This window comes from Conger conger, chromosome 16 (assembly GCF_963514075.1).
Source record: "Conger conger chromosome 16, fConCon1.1, whole genome shotgun sequence".
Lineage (NCBI taxonomy): Eukaryota > Metazoa > Chordata > Actinopteri > Anguilliformes > Congridae > Conger > Conger conger.
Window position 1 is genome coordinate 21,704,242 of NC_083775.1, and position 22,383 is coordinate 21,726,624.

Genomic DNA, 22,383 nt, shown 5'->3' on the forward strand with positions numbered 1-22,383 from the left:
AACTGTGATCACCTTTGTCAGTAAGGCCCTCCAATACATGAGGAGGCAGATGAAAGCAACCAAGAGATGAAAGGGCAAATCATGGTCTTTGGATGTCTTTACATTGTTGTCATCTGCCTAACGGACTCATATAGTAGATAAACTCTGCTAGAGATCCGTGCGGTTCTGGACTGCTTGGGTCATCTATTCCTGGGGCCGCGGATAGAGCAGGGACATTACTGACCTGTTCTTCCAGGTGTCAGTCAGCCGCCATCTGAAGTGTCTCAAAAGCAGACATGCAGCCTCCAGACACCCCAGGCTCTGTGAAATAAAAGGTAACAGCATAAATGACATCATGTGATATATGACTTGCTTGGTTTCACACATGTTGTAATGAAATGCGGTCTTTATATGAATGTTTCAGCAGTATATTATGTGCCCACACAGCCAGTAAGAAGGACTGAGAGGCTGAACATGTGTGGATTTACACCATGAACGCACCACAAGTATTTTAGGAATATCTACAGTAAGGGATAGTAAAAGTAATCTGTCCATATCTAATGCAGGGCTGCCTAACCCGCTCCTAAAGATCCACAATCCTGTAGGTTCAGTACCAACTTAATTTGACACATCCAATTCCTCTAATTAGCAGCTCCACAAGAACTACAGTTGTTAAATAAGGTGCACATTGTTAAAACCTACAGTAGATCTCCAGTAACAGGGTTGGGCAGCCCTGAAAACTCTGTGTTGAAAATCTGTTCAGATTAGATTGAGTGGATTGAATGGTCTTTGACTGGAACAGCCTTTTCACAGTTATACAGTAAAGTAAGCTGATATAGATAAGTGTTTTCGGATACATTTCTTATGTATTTAAGTCATAATCATATGGTGATAAAAAAACAACAACAACAGCAACAGCAACAACAACTGTTACTTCATAAATTACATATTTGCTTCTGTGTGCATGATTTAAAGCCAAGCCTCTATTTTGTGTGCTGGCTTAGTTCACTCTGCATCTCTAGCCATTAAATATAGATGCATTCTCTGGCTTTCCAGTGGAGCCATGCTCTAATTTAATAAACTCGAAATATAGCAAGAGAGAGGAAAAAATAGACAAATAGATATGTTCAGAAAACCTCAGATTCTGCCAAAAACAAAAACATGACCCCAGTTGAAAGACAAAGGCTGAAGCCAGACATATGGTGGCCATATTGGCTACAGATTTCCGATCACACAGATGTAGCTCTTCCTCTCTTTTATGGGGGGGGGGGGTTGGACCAGTACGAAAGCCTCTTGGATGCGGTTGAGGCTGTTTTATGTCTGTTAAAAGGCGTGACGGCTGTCCTACCCAGCCAGGGGGATGTTTTGGGAGAAAGGGGTTTTTATTTTTATTTAGGCAGGAACCGAGTGACGTGATGGACAAGCATGTACACGTGATGAGCTTACAGACTGACATGCAACAACAAGCGCACATACTGTACTCCACTCCAAGTGTGATGAAATTAAGACTTGTATTTGTGTGTGTGCACATGTGTGTGTCTGGCTATCTGTGTTTGTAAGTTGCTCTGGATAAGCGCAAAACTAATGTAATGAAATTTGTGTTTGTATTATATTACATGTGTCTATTTATCTATTTATAGCATGTATCCATAATGTTCTTTGAAGTAGTCACAATCTGTCTTGTTCTTTTGCTTCTCATCTCTCACACATTCTCCAGTTACTGTCTCTCTGGCCTACATTAATCACAACAGATAAAATCTAACAAACCCGTTTGAATCAAAAGCATATGTGCAACGATCTGTCAAAAGGAGAATCAAACTGATATGGAATCATCCAAATGTGTTGGGCATTCGGTGAACCATATTTATACAGTATACCATACATTTATTATTTTTCAAAGTAGATCGGAAGCCAGCACTTTCCCCAAAGGGATGGATGTAGAAAGAAGTCCAGATACGTAAAACGATTTTACATTTAGTTATTGGCAATTGTACTTGAAGTATCCCCCAATATCATATCTGCTTATACTTTATATCATTAGTCTTACACACAAAACACACACACACACAGCTATGTGTGCAGTAAGTGGCACTGCTAGACACAGCACTCATACTGCTCTTGTGCACAAATCTACAAATGTTGTTCCTTGGGGTGGTTCATCAGTACCAATGTGCTTTGTTTTGTTCGCTGTTGGTGCAGCCAGCAGCTACTGCTATAAGAACCAATCAATTAAACATTTCATGACTGCCTTCTGTTGGGGGTCAGTTCTGCTTCAGCGCACCAAAAACCCTCGCTTTCCACCCCTCAAATTTCTGTGTCATCTTTCCCTGCTGTCACTCCCTTCCCATTTGTAATGTGCACTCCCTCAAAAGAACCACATGACACATCCGAGATCTATTCCTGGGCCAACGGACAGCTGCCTTTCATTTTGCATCGGCGACCGAGGGGCGTTCTGTTGTTCACAGTGCCCGGCCCACCGCGGAGCCAGCGGTCTGTGACAAACGCACCGTAGGAGCCGTGTACACACATCCGCGAAATCACAGAACACTTTGGGTACTGTCGTCAACAACCCTTTCCTTAAAACATACAGCGAGTCTAGCCGTCTCGTGGGAATTCGGTTTTCAAACGAGAAAGACGTGACAAGATAATGTCTCTTTAAACAAAAAGTCATTACGTGCCAAAAGGGAAAAGTAATTTTTCCTTCCCCTTAATTTGATTTGAATGGTTCTTGGTGTGCTGGGCCGCAGCTTGAGTTAATCACTGTCGAAGTCACTTGTTTTGTTTCCTGTTATGTCTCTGTTGAGTGGGAGGCATAGCTGGCCTGGTGGTTAACTTTAGGGACCTTTGCTTGTAACCTGAAAGCATACTACTGTTATAGGCTACCCTTCAGGAAAATTTCCTAACTTTTCCTAACCACTTCAATAATGTAGAAACAGATGTTTGTCTGTGTATAAACAATGCCTTTGTATGTTGTCTGCAAACAAAATAAATGATATAGTGAAACCTTGAGGAAAAGTCCTGTTGATCTGTGGAAGCCACAGTGCTGTGGGTCTCTGGCTGAATGAATCTATCATAACTGCACATCCTGTTCTGACATGCTGTTTATTTGTAAAGGAACACTGACATGGTTTATGTGTAAAAACCTATCACATAACAATTGTCGAAATTAAGTGAAAGCTCATCTGAACGTAATAGAGACAAAATTTGAGTTAAAATCAGATACTTTTTATCTTGGGTTGAAAAAAGTTGAATTACACGAAGGGTATTTTAAAAACAGACGCAGAAATATAGACATAAATTTTAAAGCACCATATTGAAAAATTGAATCACTTTTATGTTTGCACAAGCTCCTAGACAGCATATCAATCAAAATAATCCCTCAGTCCAAAGCAAAATGCTGTGATATGATGATCATGATCAAATGTTAATTAACTACAAAAAAGCTTGAGTACAAGAGGGCTCAAAAGTGTTGCATCAGAGTGAAATCTACCCTTATTAGAGTTGACTCTGATATGTTACTGTGCAGCACATCTGGGCCAGGGACACACCCTGTGGATGGGATGGACCCCTGACCATAGCAGTGGTAAGTACATATGGGGCAGTGACACACACTGTGGATGGAATGGACCCCTGACCATAGCAGTGGTAAGTACATATGGGGCAGGGACACACCCTGTGGATGGAATGGACCCCTGACCATAGCAGTGGTAAGTACATATGGGGCAGTGACACACCCTGTGGATGGAACGGACCCCTGACCATAGCAGTGGTAAGTACATATGGGGCAGGGACACACACTGTGGATGGAATGGACCCCTGACCATAGCAGTGGTAAGTACATATGGGGCAGTGACACACCCTGTGGATGGAATGGACCCCTGACCATAGCAGATGGACTATGGCAGTGGTAAGTGCTCTTGGTGGACAGTCCATTGTGGAGCAGGTTTCCTCAAGTGTTTAACAGGGTGTTTTTTTCCATACACCACAATAAGCTCATGAGTTTCACACCAGACTGAATCTTTGCTCCACTGTCACACGCTGCTGGTCAGAGTGTCAGTTTAGTGATGTTGATTGGGTCAGAACAGTGAGGCGATCCGCAGAGGCTGAGTCCAGGAGAGCCTCTGGAATACGGCCTGGGCGGAGGTCTCGAGGATAACATTTAAACTATCGCAGAAACTAAATGGCCATATTGCATGGGGCTTCTGTAAGCACTTAAAAACAGGGGATATAGGGAGACTGTGTTGTGCAGTCAGCAGGGCAGCTGACTCCCAACCCAAAAATAATCACCCCGTAAAGCCACGGGTTTGACGAGCCGCCATGGCACTTTCTGCACTGTCACCACAACTTTATCTAGAACTTTGTCTGCTTTCCCCTGCCTGAATGAAGAGGGGAAAAAGAAACATATGGAAAGAGGATTTACAAAGTGTCCCTTGTAAAGCGGATTTACCCAAATATCTTTGCCCTGGGGTGTATTTTTCTCATAAAGCCTCCCTTAAATGGCTGTCTAATTCACAACAAACAGAACCCCCGCCCCATTCCAAATTTCAGAGTTCGGTGGAAGGAATCTAAAGTTATATTGGCCTGCCGACTCAGTGACCAAGCCACAGCATCTGTTGAATATTCAAACATAGTTCTAGGCTTCGGCTCCTAAAAAAATAGTAATACTCACAGCCCACAAGCAGCACAAAGCATACAGCACACGTCAGCTTGTGTCTATTCCTCCATTAATCAGCTGAGGAAAGCAAATCCTGCCAACTTCCCCTAACTCCCCCAGTGATTTGGGGTGAGCTGGAGGGGGAGGGCCAATTAGTCATTAGACAAAGCCATCCTAAGTTCTTAGTGACATCATGCCCAAGGTGTTGGGGCGGCCTGTAGCGTAGTGGTTAAGGTACATGACTGGGACCTGCAAGGTTGGTGGTTCGATCCCCGGTGTAGGCACAATAAGCACAGCCGTTGGGCCCTTGAGCGAGGCCCTTAACCCTGCATTGCTCCAGGGGAGGATTGTCTCCTGCTTAGTCTAATCAACTGTAGGTCGCTCTGAATAAGAGTGTCTGTCAAATGCTTGTAATGTAATACACATAAATGACATAACTGCAAGACTCCCATTGTACCCCCTGAAAACTCATCTCCCAGCCCATAAAACCCTCACCACAACACATCATTATTTAAGTTCCTATAATGGGGCACGCCCATGTACAGAGGTCTGAGAAGGTCTGGCCTTACTACTCCCACTATCTGACATATTTAGTACAAAGTTGATAAGACTCGGCTCCTACACAATAATAATCATATATTGATGCACAGATACATAACACGATGTGCAGATAAATACATAACATGGTTATGCACTTAGTGCTCAACAGTGACAACACTGGGCACTTGGTTTAAGTGGATGAAAAAGAATAAGAGCTATAATATACCCTGAAGCTGTTTTTGCATTTGTTGCTCTTTATTTTAAGTGTTGCTGTTGTTGTTGTTGTTGTTGTTGTAGTCGGGTGATTTCTGAGAAGGACTGTCTGGACTGCAGAGGCATTTAAAGAGACAGAATGAAAACAGGAAGTGAATAAAGTCGACCGCGCAGGACTACATGGTACACATCAATTAAGTGATCCCACAAACAGCTCCGCCACCCCTCTCTCACTCCCTCTCCATCTCTCCTTCTCTCTCTTTCTCTTCTCAGCTTCACTATTACTCTTGTAGGGATGACATTGGCTCAGGAGGTAGGAGCAGTCGTCTGGCAGTCAGAGGTTCGATCTGTCCTGGGTGTGTCGAAGTGTCCCTGAGCAAGACACCTAAACCCCAATTGTTCCTGATGAGCTGGCCTTGCACCAATCGTTGTTGGTGTGAGTGCGTGTGCGAATGGGTGAATGAGAGGCATCAATTGTACAGCGCTTTGGATAAAGGCGCTATATAAATGCCAACCATTTACTCTCTTCTGCTTTGTCACTCATCCATCACACTGTTTTTGCCTCCTTTACTTATGTTCTCTTATTCTGCATCTTGCTCTCTCTCCTTTATTCAAAATGAGTTTCCTTCCATTTCCTCTGCTCAGCGTGTCAGAGAGCAAGTCTGGGTGTGTGTAAGTGAGAGACAGAGTATCTGCGTATGTGTGCCTTGAGAGAGAGACCAAGAGTGTGAATGTGTGTGTGTGTGTGTGTGTGTGCGAGAGAGATAGAGAGAGAGAATGTGTGTGTGTGTGTGTGTGTGTGTGTGTGTGTGTGTGTGTGTGTGTGTATGTGTTGCTTGCGCTCCATTACTAGTCAAATGCACTCCATTACATGTTTGAAGACTTCATGAAGAACAATCAACGTCGCCTTGGTTCAAGTAGCCTCAAACACCTGGCACTACGTGAACACCAGCATCAGAACTTCAACAGAACGTTTTAATACATATTTTAACGTTGCCAGCGACACATAAACGGAGATGGCTTAAGCAGTTTTCTTAGTACAATTACAATCTACTACATTGTTTCCAGGCGCACATCTTTTTCGAATTATTTCTCGTTAATTTGGCCTTACTTTCATCCTGCATTTTACAAGCCTCGGCTATCCACAGACGGCCTACGTGCGTCCTTAAAGCTGGGCGAACTCTATACGCTGCACTATAAGCCACACACGCTCTCGCTCCTGGGTGGAACGTGAAAACGCTAATCGGAAAAACATGGGGACATGCGGGGCGCGCTGGTTATAATGGATAGTCGTTCCGAGGAGGAGCAACTCGCATTACCTGACAATAACTGTATTATTTGAGAAACAGAAAAGTGCCGTTCATTCGCATGGTAGGTTACCATGTCCTAGAGCTTGACTACAGTCGACAGGCCATTTGTAAGGATGATCGTGTAGGCTACTTGAGTTGAGGTGCTGTAGAATATTACTCACGTCACTGTAGTATCGTCTTCGGGAGTAAGGAGTATACTGCTCCGCCCACTTATATGGGCCTCTCTTGTCAGAATGAAGTCAAGAATACTGGATCACTCGCGAACAAGGCACAAACAAGGCTACCGAACTTTTTTTTTAGCGTTTGATCAGGGGGTGCACAGCAAGGGCCGAGCCGCTCCAGGATTTTGTGCCAACATCTGCTCTTTATTATTTATTTAGCTAAATCATATCTTGATCGGATATTTGTATATGCACCAGCTACAGCCGCACATTTCAAATGTATCCTAAAGATTATACCGTGCTCAAGTGCAGGAGTGAACCAGTGTAGTTTATAGAGCTGTCAGAAAACTAAAATTAAGGTGATTGGTTGGAACAAAAACCTACTCGCAGAACAGCTCAACAGCACAGGAGTGCAACCCTGCGTCAGATGCATTGTATCCAATACCACCGCCATATCAGTGGCATCCCCTGTGATGGGCTGAAAGCACTTACCCAGTCCAACTACTTACTTTCATTTATTTACTATTTCCACGTGGAGCAGCCGGACCCAAATGAGCACTGACGGGGAAAGCTTTTGCCACCAGTCATGCACGCCTCGTGTCGTGCGCTTCTTTGCGATAGGTATATTTAGGGTACATGAGGGGGATGGTACCGTGGACAGGAGAACACGGCTTACATTGTAGGCACACTCATGGAAGATCTACAGAAGAAAAACAGTAGCAGAGGTGAAAAATCCAGGTCTAGAAAGTAAAAGTCTACTATTTTGTTCAAATCACCTGGATTTGCTAATTAGCAAGCACAATTATTCCGCGGTAGAACTAATTAGTGAAGTCAGCTGGCTGGAGTTCATGAATAGAAGAAAGACATGGCAGGACTTTCCACCTCTGTAACAGTAGGCTACAACCTTGTCCAGGCAGAAGAGGAACGCTCCATGCATCAAGGAGGTTTGAGCAAGTGGGGGGGATGTTTTAAGGAAAAAAAGAAAAGAAAAAAAATAAACTGTTGAATGTTCTGTTTGGGAATTTTTGTTGAATAAAAAAAAACTGTTTGCTCAGAGGAAAGTTTTAGGAATTGTTATTATTTTAATAACTCACGGCTGTGTAACCATTTAACTGCAGCTATGTACACACACATAAATGAGAATGATATTCTTTCCCCCACTGTGTGTTTATCATCAGTGTAGATTTCGTGCTAAATATTCCTGTCTTCGATGCGGAGTCATAGGCAAACTTCTTCTACCTGGAAGTCTAGGCTCGTCCCGCAACTTAAAAACGACAGAATTTAGCCTCGAGAGAAATTTTTTTACTTTCACTCCCCTCACCGTCTATTTCATTTCAATTCCTAGTCCTCACGTTTCCTCCACCACTCAGTTTATTTGGTATTTGGCCCCTTCCTCCGTGTATCCGTTCTCCGTCTCTTCCCACGCGGCACATCGTTTAGTGACGCGCGTGGATCAATGCAGGTGAGGAGGGGAGGGAGTCAGACAAGTGAATTGGTGGGAACGGGGGCGTCACCACAACAACGATTTCACAACAAGCGGGGCTTCCCAGATTCAGTTCCTGGCCCAGGATACTGTAGTCCATATTGTACGCGTAATCTGCAATAATAAGGGCTATTCGGCATTGACTTCTTACCCCTTTTTCAGTTTCAAACAACCATGGAGGGCACATCTGGGCGACAGATGTGTGCGTCTCTCTCTCTCTCTCTCTCTCTCTCTCTCTCTCCCTGGAAATTTGCGCAGTACTAATTCCCCAGGCGGGAGAGAGACCACCCACATTCGGAAACGCCTCACTTAGAGAGACGGAGAGAGAGTGCAGCGGAATCGAGTGGAGAGCAAGCGAGGGAGACACCAAAGCTGGAAATGTCCCTTGTTATGGGCGTGCACTTTGTCGTTCGTCGCTCTGGATAAGAGCGCCTGCCAAATGCATATAATGTAAATGTAATATAATTGCAGTTTTAATCTATTATTATGATTATTATTATGATTGGTAGTAGTCTATTATGATTTGGAGTAGTAGTAGGCTAGCCAAGTAATACAATTGCTGTTGTTGTTGCTTTTGTTTTTGATATGACCGATTATAATTATTCACCATTCAGTATAACTACATTTTTCAGCTGTTACCCTTACAGCATAAATTATATACTTTTTATTAATGAAGTCAACTCATTTCAAGAGACTGTTTTTGTAAATGTATTCTGTACAGATGTTCTGCACACTATCTTTACAGGCCCTTGAACTGATATCAATGTCATTCAAAATGCTGCAGTCATGGGGCATTGGCATTAAACTATAAGCAATTACAAGGTACAGTATAAATGTGCTAAAACTGTTTAACTTATACACAGTGCTGCGTAGGCTTTTGACGTACAGGTGTCATTTAATGTAGGAGTTGGAAACTAGCAATAGCTAGAATCTCTGTACGCAGCTACATGAACCTGTTGTATACTGTCAGGAATGATGCTCTGCTATGCATTTTCCCTATTCAAATAAACATTAAATAAATAAATAATGCAAGATGTATTCATATATAAATTCAATTCATTCTAATGATTTTATTTTTCCCCACCCAGGGTTCCAACCAGTCCAAATAAATTGTACACAACGCTTTGTGGGCATATTCTTTATTTTTATTCTTCATTTCACATTCTTAGTAGAATGGGCAACATACAGACTTCTCACCAGCCATTTATGCTGCTGGACATCCATTGAAACAATTCAGATTTTATCTCCTTGATCAGGGGCTATGCAGCAGTATCCCACTAATAATTATAATCTGCATCCTATGAACTATGAACCCATATCGTCTGTCTAAAATCCCCAAAACAGCTCACATAGACTAGTGTACATCTAAGTGAAGTATAGAACAAGGCATGGTTGTATGTAAAACACGGGCACCCTCTTCCAATGCTCCACTGAATTCATGTAGACGTTAAGCGCTGTGTGGTGTAACACTGTATCGGTATACTCGTAAGCGTATTAGATTAAATTTCGCCATGAGTTGTGCATGCAGTGCTTTCCCCCAAAAAAGCTTGAAAACTGAAATGATTTTAAAGCCACAATGCATAAAATCCTTCTGGTAAATATGACACTGTCTCCATCTAGTGTTAAACATGAGAATGACACGGCATTGCCAAAATGGAAAAATGTAATGAATGATCTATAAGAGTTTCAGCACATAATAAAATACATCACAAATGTAAACACATTAAATGTCAAACTCTGATACATGGCAGAGCAGGGGCATGTTTTTGGTATCCAGCACAATTTATGATTTACATTATAAACGTAATTGTTCCCATTCATAAACTAATTCTTGAATCGTGAATGTAGTCAACTTGAATCAACTGAATGCTCAGTATAGCACATCATGTATTACATGATCGAAAACAACCAATAAACGAAATATCTGTCCCAATGTTCCCATTAAATATAATAGAATGTAATACTGGAATGACTTCTCATAAGAGATGCAACTCTTGTGTTTTGAAAATATGAGATAAGATATACTTTTTATTGAACCCTGTGTAATTTGTCCTGCATTCATTGAGACTCATCCTAGCTATTTAGGAGCAGTGGGCAGCCACAGAGCAGCGGCCAGGGACCAGCTCCAGTTCTTTGAGTGTGGGAGGAAACCGGAGTACCTGGAGTAAACCCACGCAAACACGGGGAGAATGTGCAAACTCCACCGAAAAAAAGGCAGAATGGTGAATGGAAGAGTCCCAAATGTATAATTCTTTAAAATATTAAAAACAACAAATTAAAAATAGGGCCTGAGAGGTGAACGAATAACCTTCTCGTCCAGTATCAGGGATACATTTTTAGTAATCGTGCTCAAACACAACAATCAGCAGTGTGGAAATAGCAGCGTTAGTAGCATTTGCTAAAGCAGCGTCTCGCCATTAAATATTACGCAGGCACTTACATTTGCCCTCTGCTCCTCATTCTTAATGTAAGGCCGTCGGGTGGTCTGTTGGTGTGACCAACATTACAGCAAGGGCGTCAAACTCCAGTCATGGAGGCACTGAAAGATGCATCAGCACTGAAAGGTAAACTTTTCAATCAGTTCCCTTTTTTATATATCTTTTAAAAAGTGAAGTGGGTTGTGCTTGCCTGTGACGACTCAGCGTCTGAGAGCAGAACAGACAAAAGGAAAGGTCCCACAGGTGAGGGTGCATCCAGCACCAGGAGACCAAGCCTACACACACCCCCTCTACCCCCCGCCAACTCCCCTAGCCTACACACACCCCCTCCGCCCCCCGCCAACTCCCCTAGCCGAAACACATCTCAAAGCATGAGGTGATTTCATGGCACGTGACAGAAACCAGTGATTATCAATAGTCAAAGTTAAAAAGTGCTCTTCAAGTGATTTATTTCAGCCACTGATTGGCTGATGAGTGTTTCTAGGCCTGATTGAAAGGTAACAAATAAATCTGCAGACACTGTGGCCCACCAGGACTGGAGTTTGACACCACTGGTTTAGTGTGGCCAAAGTAAAAATGCACTTCAAACAGTAAGTAGACTTCAAACTGTGCTCAAGCAAAATAACTTCAACATTTCTCTCAGTAGTTTTACTGTTTTTTGACATGCTTTCGTTTGCCCACCTCTGTTACTACCGAGCCCACAGTCGCTCCCACAATGCCCCCCACGGGCCCCCCGACCAGCACCCGCACGACCCCTCCCAGCAAGGCCCCGCCTCGTACGAATTTGACCACGCTCCTCAGCCAGGCGGCCAGCGTCTCCCAGACGGAGCGCAGGAAGGAGGGAGGAGCGGTGGAGGGGGAGAGCCAGAACGAGGGGACCGTGTCCAGCTGGAGGTCACCCGCCCGCCTCTCCGCTTCCTCCCTGGTTCTGTCCCACTCCTCCTCTTCCCAATGCTCCTCCTCCTCTCCCCCTCTCCTCTCCTGCAGTATTTCCTCCTGCCTCTGTCTCACCCGGGCCTCGGCTTGCTGGAAGAGGCTGCTGGTGTAGTGGCCGCTCCCTGCCTCCTCCACCATCTGCTCCACCTTCTCCAGCAGCTCCCTGATGCTTCGCTCCTCACCCTCCTCACCCTCCTCACCCTCAGCCCCGCCCTCAGCCCCGCCCTCAGCCCCGCCCTCGGCCCCGCTCTCAGCCCCGCCCTCAGCCCCGCCCGCCGGCTCCAGCACGTGGAAGCGGTCCCCGCACTTCTCCACCAGCTGCAGCAGGTCGGCACGGCGGGTGACGATGTAGTTCTCCAGCCCGTCCGCGCCCTCCCCGCTCTGTGCCAGCCGCTCGCTGTGGGTGAAGAGCACCAGCGTGCGGCTCCGCACCGCGCCCCGCCCGAAGACCTCCTCCAGGGGCCCCAGGGCCCGAAGCTCCAGCTCGGCCGGCTGGTCCACAGCCACGCACAGGAGGAAGGCGTGGGGGCCCGGGGCCGCCAGCGCCGCGCAGGTGGAGAGCTGATGGGCAACTTCCTCCGGGGGGCGCTGTGAGCTGAACCAGTCCGGTGTGTCCACCACAGCCACCTGAGTGGAGAGAGAGCGTCATTCACAAAGCAGGTACAGGTACAGTATACTTACCTGGGCTGGTTTATTTTTTAAATGTCTCAAATACTTTTATTCAAACAAACAGACCCCCAGAGAACACAATGGTATTTTTCCTGTACTTATGCATTTTCTATTCTCACAGAGAGGGTAACATAGACAAGGATCACAGCTCAGAAGGTGCCATCTTAACCCTCTCCTGCTTAGGGGGAGTCATATATGAGTGTTGTGGCTACAAAATGGCTGCCATGCATCACCTAGGTGGGTGCTTCCCAGTGAAAAAAAAAATCCAATGATCAAATTGGTCCTAGTAGCAGTTGAAGTACTTCCCTCTAGGGTCTTTCAGTGAACTTATCCCTGGTTATGGGTATGCACTTTGTTGTATGCTGCTCTGGATAAGAGCATCTGCCAAATGCCATTAATGTAATGTAATGTAATGTTTAAGCATAGGCCTATTATCATTATCAATTTAGCACATTCAAATTATACATGAAAGCAAACACTAGTATAGGATCAAGACAATGCTGCTGTCGAAATCTCCCTTTCAACTCCATCCATCAATCCATCCATTATCTTAACCCGCTTATCCTGAACAGGGTCGCCGGGGGGCTGGAGTCTATCCCAGCATACATTGGGTGAAAGGCAGGAATACACCCTGGACAGGTCACCAGTCCATCGCCGGGCACACACACCATTCACTCACATGCTCATACCTATGGGCAATTTAGACTCTCCAATCAGCCTAACCTGCATGTCTTTGGACTGTGGGAGGAAACCAGAGTACCCGGAGGAAACCCACGCAGACACGGGGAGAACATGCAAACTCCGCACAGAGAGGCCCTGGCCGACGGGGATTCAAACCCAGGACCTCCAGGTTATTGCAAATTATCCAGTGAGTCTTCATGCCTTGCTGAGCTAAGACTGGGTTATATGGGTCTCCGGGCCATTGATTATCAAGTGATCCCTGATCAACATTCACAAATCTAAATGCGGTACAAAATCTGTTAACAAAACGTTTTAGTGTCTCGCCTGTCTCCCAGCAACGGTGGCCCTCCTCTTCTCGCACTCCTGAGTGACTGTGTCTGTGTTGTCGCCCTCCGTCTGGAACTCCTCCCGGCCCAGGACAGCGTTGCCCGCTGCACTCTTCCCCGATTCGGCCCGGCCCAACAGCACCAGCCTCAGCTCTGCCATGCCTGAGCTCTGCTGGGGACCTGGAGCATCCAAACATAAACACATTAGCAGCAGGATAAGAGAGTGTCTGTCAGTAGAACTAGGCCCCATGTTCACAAACATCAGCAGTCATGCTTCAGTTTTATGAGGGTTTTCAGGTTTTACTCAGCGTACTTATCCAGCTACCTTAGTCTGTCAGTGTGTAGGTACAGATACAGGCCATCAGTGGTTACTACTGTCTGCCTGTGCCTGTACCTGCACACTTACAGCCTGTGTCTGTACCTGCACACTGACAGACTGACTGCCTGTGTCTGTACCTGTGCACTGATGGCCTATGTCTGTACCTGCATACTGTACATACACAGTGTAGGTTTGGTCATACTTTTGCGTTTTGTTTGTTTGTTTGTCTGTTTAAAAATAATTTAATAAATAAAGAATTGGCCCTGGTCCTTATCGTTGTTTTACTGGTAGCAGTTGAAATTGTACTTCCCTCTAGGGTCTTTCAGCGCACTTATCCCTGGTTATGGGTATGCACTTTGTTGTACGTCGCTCTGGATAAGAGCTTCTGCCAAATGCCATTAATGTAATGTAATGTAATGTAGATACGCTGACACATACTGTAGATACACAGTGCAGATACACTGACACATACTGTACATACACAGTGTAGATACACTGACACATACTGTACATACACAGTGCAGATACACTGACACATACTGTAGATACACAGTGTAGATGTGTAGATATACTGACACATACTGTACATACACAGTTTAGATACACTGACACATACTGTAGATACACAGTGCAAGAGAGCGAGAGTATACTATGCATCTACTTGTGTGCCTTTTCTACAGTCTTGGGTCCATGAAGCACAACATTCTCTCTCTCCCTCTGCCAATGAAAACACAAAACTACTCCACCCTGCAAGTCCTGGCCTGCACTCACAGGAGCAACACACATACACCTTCACCCCACAGTCCAAACTGCTTCTTCTAACCCATGCAAACCATTCTCCACATTCTCCTCACTCCTCACCCTGTCCCCACCCCTTTCTCTCTAACCACAGTGGATTTTAAATCCTCCTTCGAAAATGGAAAAGCCATCTTTAACTCCTTCGCCTCACTTCCTCTCCTGCCCGCCCAGCTGCTAACAGCACCACAATAACAACTCCTCTCCAATTCTTAAAACTATTCAACTGCTAACATCCCACTGCCCTCCTGTCTGTTCTCTTGACCCTATCCCATCCCTCTTCCTTTAAACTGTTTCTACTGATATAATTCCTTTTAAGTTTCTTATGAATCGCTCTCTTTTAACTGCCATGGTCTCCACTGGGCCCACGCCACTCTTCTCCTCTCTGAACCCAGATAATGCACACAATTACAATCTTGACTCACTCCTCTGCGCTCTTGAGCATGCAGTCTGCAATCAGCTGTCTCTCCCACCTACTGAGTAAAGTCCGGTTCTCCGAGTTTCAATTCTGGCTACTCCGCTGAGACTGTTATGCTGATAGTAACTGAGGCTCTTCACTTTGCAAAGTCACTAAACGCCATCCTCGTCCTTCTTGACTTGTCTGCTGCATTTGGCAACATCATCAACTAGAACCTTCTCTCATGCCTCATAGACAGGCATCCCAGGCTCTGCCCTCACATGGTTTGATTCAGCCCGTACCCCACGGCTCATTGCTTGGTCCGTATTTAATTTCTCTTCACACAAAATCACTTTGACCAGTCGTCTCTGCTCATGGCCTCTTGTGACATCACAGCAGAGGCTGCTGGTGTCTATTTGAGCAGGCCCTACGCAGCTATTCGAGCAGGCCCTCATAATGTGCTATCTGTACAACTATAACCTCTCCATTCAGCACCTTCCCACCAGCTGGCTGGCCAGTGTCTCTGAGCACCCAGCTGTCACTCCCCGTGGCCCCAGTTTATCCGCCCTCACTCCCCCATGATGGAACATTACATTACATTACATTATTGGCATTTGGCAGACGCTCTTATCCAGAGCGACGTACAACAAAGTGCATACCCATAACCAGGGATAAGTTCACTGAAAGACCCTAGAGGTAAATACAATTTCAACTGCTACCTGTACAACAAAGATAAGGACAAGGGGCTTTTTTTTTTTTTTTTTTTTTTTTTTTTGAACAAACAAACAAACAAACAGAGCAAAAGTCACCAAAGTTAACTATCCAAACACTGCTTACCTAGCCAACTAAAAATACCGGAACAATCTCTCCCGATCATTCAGGAAGGCAGATTCACTGGTATTCATGAAGGCATGGTGGCACTTAAATGACTGTAACTTTAATTCTGCTAAATTAATTCTAAATTCTGATGCATTGCTTAGCAAATATTTTTTACAGTTGACATATGTGTCTGTCAGATGACTATGTTATGAATTGTAATGGTACACAGTGCACATTCCAACCATTTATAAGTATATGAAAAGCATGCGGAATCAAAGAGGGCATTCATGGCACTGGATCACTCCCGACATGTTTTCCTCACTTACGATTACTGCTGTTTCAAAACATCCCCACTAGGGGACACTATAACTAACTAACATAGAGCTACATGCCTAATCTTACCATGTCTCGGAGATAACAGTTAGTTGCTGAGTCAACCGCTCTTCTTTTTCCGTACTGATTCAATATTAGCATAAACATAAGCGCAATGAAGAATAATTTATTTTCAGTGAATGAATAAGCAAAACAGCTTTCCACTACACATTATTTCCATTTGCCTGCACCGTCAGTTAGAACATTTTGCATGGTACGCAAACAGACATACAGGAAGGGACCCCTCGACGTTTAAGTGGACTGTAAACTTGCCTGGCTGAGGGGAATATGATGACATCGCACTGGCTTATTAAGACCAAACTAGCGTCAGTGGAGAACTGTTTCAGTGTCTTCACTTCATCTGCGTTTGGTCCTCTTGTTTTCAGCCTCTCTAGACTCTTCCTGCTCGAAATCACACAAGAATGCGTCACTTACTGAAGCACTTCCTGCCGCTCCTCTCTCTCCCCCCTCTCTGAGGCATAAACACACGGTCTGCTCGTGCGCTTTCCCCCTCTCTCCCTCCCTCCCCCTCTCTCTCAGTCCCTCCCTCCCTCTTTCTCTCTCTCTCTCTCACACAGAATACATGAACACAAGCACTCCATTACCCATTTCTCTAGCACACTCATTCGGCACCTGTCTCCCCCTCCCTCTCCATTTTCCCCTCATGCATGCCTTACAAAGCAAATGCTCTGTACCTCCAGGAATGACACAGCAGGGTAAAAGTTCTCCTGCCCTGAAAGTGAATCACCAGCTCTGCATGAGCCAGGCTCATCCAGACTAGAATAGTGGAACTCAGAAAGATTCCTTTGAGCGTGACAGGGTCGTTCTTTCAGAGGTGTAGGAATGTAAGAAGAATGAAAACAATCTTCCAAATGGAGTAGCACAGCATTTCTCAACCAAATGTGCCAATTTCAAATGCTATTGAGATGAGTATTGCCACATATAATTACAGAGGCTTTGCTGCTGTATTATTCCCATTTCCAGTGCTGCCATTTCAGATCCCAGCAGGTGTAAATACTGCTGTACATGGTTGTCCAGTGGGTCATTGTGACAAAATACTAGTTCTCAGTGCAGTAAAGCACCCCACAGACTGCTATGGCAACAAAGTGAAATGGAAAAAAGGAGATCACATTTAATCACCCTCGCAGAAGAGTACCGGTGGAAACACAGGTGAATATTTAATCATATAAAATTATGCATCGCTTTATTCCTACTGGACACAAAGAAAATAAGATTACAGTTGGCAATAACAACGGATAGGCAGATTGTGTTTTAAAAGGTACAAATTTTATTTTTTTAAAAAGAAAATTAACATTATGCTATATGATACATATATGATACGGATATGGATTTCAAATGAAAAAAAGAATATGAGGTTAAAGTGCTGACTCTTTCATTTGTAGGTAGTTACATGATCCATGTAGGAATTGCAGCTCTGTTTATACATAGTCCCCCATTTTGGGGGATATCAAATGCAATCTGACAAATTAACATAATCGTAAATATCATATGTCATCATATTTAGTCATCATATTTAATACTTGGTTGAAGACGCTGTACAGCAGTCTTCAGTTCTTGTTTGTTTCAGGCGATTCAGAGGGACAATTCCTCAAAAGCATATTCTAAATGTGGAGAAGCACATCTGAAATCAGGGTCATGTCATTATCATTAGATAGACACAGTGAGTGTAAAAGTTGTTTTACCTTCAACTGACTTCATCCCCTTCACTTAAATGAGCTTCTGTACAACCTAACAGAGTCTAAGACAAAGAAAGGGAACACAAAGAGTAGCCTAATGTATGTCCAAACTGATTGCATGAGATGCCTATGGAACCAAGAGGACAGCAGATTCTCCCAGAAGTGTTCCATATATATATATATATATATATATATATATGTATGGTTTTCAAATGAAATTATTAATATGAGGTTAAAGTGTTGACTGTGCTTAAATATGTAGGCATTCATATAGGATGCTCCATGTCGGAATTGCAGCTCTCAAGCATAATCTGACAAATTAAGATAATCTTAAATGAAGTCATCATATTTAATACTTGGTTGCAAGTCCTTTGGATTCAATGACTGCCTTAAGTCTGGCCTCCATACATGTCACCAGATTCTGCATATCTTCCCTGGTCATGCTGGTCAGGGCTGAATGACAGAGATCTTCAGTTCCTGTTTGTTTTGGGGGATCTTTTGCCTTTGGTCTTGTCTGCAGCGAGGTCAACGGGTCCACCACATTTATCACACCGCCTCCATGGTTTTAGCCAGGTTTCCAAATCACCCAGGTGAGCTTGTGGCTGCAACAGTGTTATAAAATTGCACCTTACACAACCATTCTACTTACAATCCAATCAGAAATGTATTGTATACAGAAAATTAAGTAATTCTATTTGGTCTATAAGCTGAAGAGCTGGGAAATCTCCCAGAAGATTTCCTTAAACTCTACAGCCCTATCCTGTCTGCCAGTGTTCCAATAATAGCTAATTGAATCACCATATTCATCAGTGCTGTTGGCTCCAATCCCAAGCAATTCTTCAAAGGCATGTTCTAAGTGTGGAGAAGCAGATCTAAAAGGAGGGTCATGTCTGATATCATTAGATGGACACAGTGAGAGTAAAAGTCACTTTACCTTCATTCCGCTTCATCCCTGCACTCAAATGAGCTTCTTAAAGGGTGTCCGGCCAACCAGCCCACAGGCAGACTGATTGTTTCCGGAACATTTTGCACAAGGCACAGTGAAGGTTTGGATCCACCTCACAGCCAGAGAAAGGACTCATAGAGATCTGTCTGAGCTTCCTGCTAATATCCACGTTTGCCTTTATTTGGCCCACTGAGAACAGAAAGAGCACACGGATCACTATACAGTCGATCAAATGCCATTTTTACACACTTTTACAAATTCTGATTCACAGCAAATGATAGGTCTCAATTGTTTTCTACACGGTCGTGTAGTATAAAGGTTCGAAAATGAGGGTGACTTGTAACTCAAAGGCTGTGGATTCGATTCCCAGCTGGAAAACTAGGCTTGGCTACAAACAGCACTTCATCAGTTTATTTAACTGGTTTTACACCGCTGTGGAAATACATTTCTTAACTACTGATCAGAAAGTCTGTGTGGTGTCCGAAAATGCAGCAGGATGTTTCCGTTTACATTTCTCTAGATACAGTGGGCTCCAGACCTACTGGCACCCCTGACTGGCAATGCACACAAAATAAAACAAACTATAGGACAACTTTCAACCAGTCATAATTTAAATGACCAAATGGTATTTTTTTCCATGTCCATTTACTGACCTGTAATATGCCATAACATAATGTAATATGACTGCACTGAGTTATGACAGCAGGCACAGGCATACTCACTGTTGGGCCGGCCCGAGTCTATGCTGTCATTTCTCATCAATCCCTTCTTTCTCTCTCGCTTAGCTTTCCCCTGCCGGCATTTTGTCACCCGTCTCATTTTCTGTCTATGTGCTCATGAAGCGTCCTGAAGAGTAAAATTCAGTTTTCAACTCACACTTTCCGTCAGCGATCGCTGAAATGTACATTCCTGAAGCAAGAGCGCTATACCATTATGTATAACATGAGACAAGAACACATTCAACATTACAATTTATTATTTTCAATAAATTCGAAGAGAGGCAAAAATATGATCATTTGGAAAGAGTTTAAATTTGAAATTAAATATTTCAAAACACATTTTCAAAAAATGTTTCCCAACTCATCAAAAAAAACAAACATTTGCTATTTGAATTCAAATATTATTGTTGTTATTATTATATTATCATATTAAAATAATACAGCAACAATTATAATATTTTCATGCCTCTTAAACATTTTTATCATGATTTAAAATAGCGAACCTCAAAGTGGCGCAGCACATGTCAATTATCACACCTTGAAGTTCTGTTGAGAGAAAAACAGGGCTGCTGTGAAACTACACTAGCTGTAATCGTCCACACTCGCCTAAGCGATATCAACACGTGATCTATTATATATATATATATCACTTTGCAGAAGCCAGAAGCTCTTGTCCAGAGAAGTCGAGAGCACGAGTGAACGTTCAGCTCAGGAATACAAAAGTACAATACCACCAAGGCACCGAGGTATTTTTATAATTTAGAAAAAGGCAATGCTAGCCTAACAAACAACAGTATATATTGTATAACAAATAACAAATACCAAATAAAAAACACTTGACATATTACCAGCTATAGTAACAACGCTATCCCAAAAGGAAATGCAAAGAAAGGATTTCTAAAAGGGTCAGGGGTTCCTGCATTTCGATACACCCAGTACAGTGATATATACAGGCTACATAGAATTACTACAGAGAAAAAGCCAAAGCTAGATCTAACTGCAGCTGAAATCTCAACCCATGTGCAACAACATAACAGAAAATACATTTCAAACGTATCTTCATTTACCTGCACAGCTCCTGTTGCAAGCGTGCTGAGTCAATGTTTTTACATGTATGAAAATATGAACGCAACTGCAACTGGTTATTCCAGATGCTTATCATTGCGTCATACCTGGAGGCCAACATATTTTATACTTACTTCCTGTATCCAGGGACAGATGCAGAAAATATGGTCACCCTGATCCTGTTCCAACACTGCTGTAATTTCTACAAGGTGGAGCCAAAATGTATACCCTTTAATAAAAACTGCAAATGTGCACTTTAACCATGTGTTAATTGTGTGATTCCAAATCCAAAATCGCAGCAAATCAAGGCAAAGGGTCTTTGTCTCAAACATTATGGAGGGCACTGTAGGTCTTTCAGTATATTCATAGCCACTGGAGATGAGACCAGACAGCACACCAATGCTCCAAAAAACTGCTCATCTCAATCCACCACCAAGGAGCTGAAGGGAAGCATCTCATCTGTATAACCCCTGGTTTACTCGCACTAACTTCAATTTATATAACCACACTAAATTCTCAAGCCTCCTGTTACGCCTCAGGCATATGAACAGGTAATACAAAAAGTCCCAAGTGCTTATCTATCTCGCTCTGTGTATCAGTCTCAGAAGAACCTGCAAACGTGGTATGCAAGTGTACGTTTTTCTCTCACGCATTGCAGTTTACTGAGGACCTTAGGCAGACATCCAAATCATGTTATCACCATAGTAGATGCTTCATCTCAAATCCTGAAAATGATTTGCGCTCCCATAGTATGTTATTTGATTCAGAGCCTGCTGAAGGTTAGGGGGTTGAGGTGCGCTCATCCAGTAAGCATGCTTATATGATAAAACATAACCAACCACACTTTTTCTTGATGAAATCCACTTCTCCATTTCATGCTTGTTCACCTTGTCTGTGTTAGCACTGGGCTGGGTTCCATTGTAAATTGTATGCTTTCTGCCTGATGGTCCTTTCCCTTGCTCCAAGGGGGAATCCCCAAAATGGCAGAATTCCACATTACGAATGTAATGTCATGTCATGCCATGTAATAAGGGAGTGAGTAATTTTATTCCCTTGCTCCCTCCTGTCAAGGGTATAGGAAGCTTCCAACAAGGAGAAATCCAATAATGCAATACTCCATGCCTGAAGAAGAGAGGGGCGAAACAGTGCGTTTTCAAACAGAAGAGGCCATATTTTCGTTGTAGGAGTTCAGGAATAATTAATGAGCGCATGTTGAGGAATGGGAAGGGGGGAATAAGAACTGAGAATATTTTTTTGTTTGCATTTCACTGAGCTCTAAGAAAACCTCACTAGTGCTTTGTAAGACAAAAAATAAGCGTGTTTGTTATGAATTATTCATGAACATACTCACCTGATGGGAGAAAAAATAAATACTTGGCACGGAGCCGAATTTAATTCGTAAACAGGTTCAGTTCTGCTTTGGTTTGTTTGTCTATCCTCCCTCGCAGAGCACCTGTTATGTTTGCTTGGTCACACACACAGGAAATACCTGCCTCAAGGGCAAAAACTGAGGGGAGTGTTAAAGTGGTTTTAAACACAGCCCTGGACTCATTCTGAAAAAAAAAACCCTGCCTAGATATAGCTGGCCGTGCCCGGGCATTATAAGGGGAGAATATATAGGTTTCACATTTCCATTGAGCAAAAATAGTAAATGTACAAGGACTGAAATATTTTATTAACAGCAATAAAAATACTGCTTACAGTGGTATGGTTACAAAAAAGACCACATAAGTTTTATTTTCCTCTATCCACCTATCTATATTTGAAACATTTTAATTTTTTAAGATAAAACTCAACCTCAAGTTTTAGTCCAATAGGAATATTCAACATGTATAAAACAAAAGGTCTGCATTTAGCCATTACG

The 22,383-nt window shown here is 43.4% G+C and overlaps 2 protein-coding genes and 1 long non-coding RNA gene across 4 annotated transcripts in view; all 3 read right to left on the bottom strand.

Annotated features, from left to right (window-relative positions):
* LOC133114444 (microtubule-associated serine/threonine-protein kinase 1-like) overlaps positions 1 to 6,955 on the bottom strand; it is a 79,967-nt gene extending 73,012 nt beyond the window's left edge. Inside the window, exons 1-2 of the mRNA XM_061223846.1 lie at positions 6,858 to 6,955; positions 224 to 300 (exon numbers count right to left, since the gene is read on the bottom strand). The gene's annotated coding sequence lies outside the window, so the exon portion shown is untranslated. The remainder of the gene's footprint in view (positions 1 to 223; positions 301 to 6,857) is intronic.
* A 4,166-nt stretch (positions 6,956 to 11,121) lies between these two features.
* Positions 11,122 to 16,553, bottom strand: si:dkeyp-69e1.8 (uncharacterized protein LOC100001340 homolog). The gene is made up of 4 exons (XM_061224984.1): positions 16,366 to 16,553; positions 13,389 to 13,570; positions 12,003 to 12,341; positions 11,122 to 11,927 (listed from the first exon to the last, which is right to left on the bottom strand). The coding sequence occupies exons 1-4, from the start codon at positions 16,388 to 16,390 to the stop codon at positions 11,427 to 11,429; spliced, it is 1,047 nt and encodes a 348-aa protein (XP_061080968.1). The 5' UTR covers positions 16,391 to 16,553; the 3' UTR covers positions 11,122 to 11,426.
* Positions 16,554 to 17,416: 863 nt separating this feature from the next.
* Positions 17,417 to 20,570, bottom strand: LOC133115453 (uncharacterized). Of its 2 annotated transcripts, none has more exons than XR_009705638.1 (4): positions 20,522 to 20,570; positions 19,458 to 19,581; positions 18,724 to 18,924; positions 17,417 to 18,391 (listed from the first exon to the last, which is right to left on the bottom strand). It is a non-coding gene; the product is annotated as an uncharacterized LOC133115453 (long non-coding RNA). The 2 variants fall into 2 exon arrangements; XR_009705639.1 differs by lacking the exon at positions 20,522 to 20,570 and adding an exon at positions 19,958 to 20,003.
* Between the last annotated feature and the right edge of the window lie 1,813 nt (positions 20,571 to 22,383).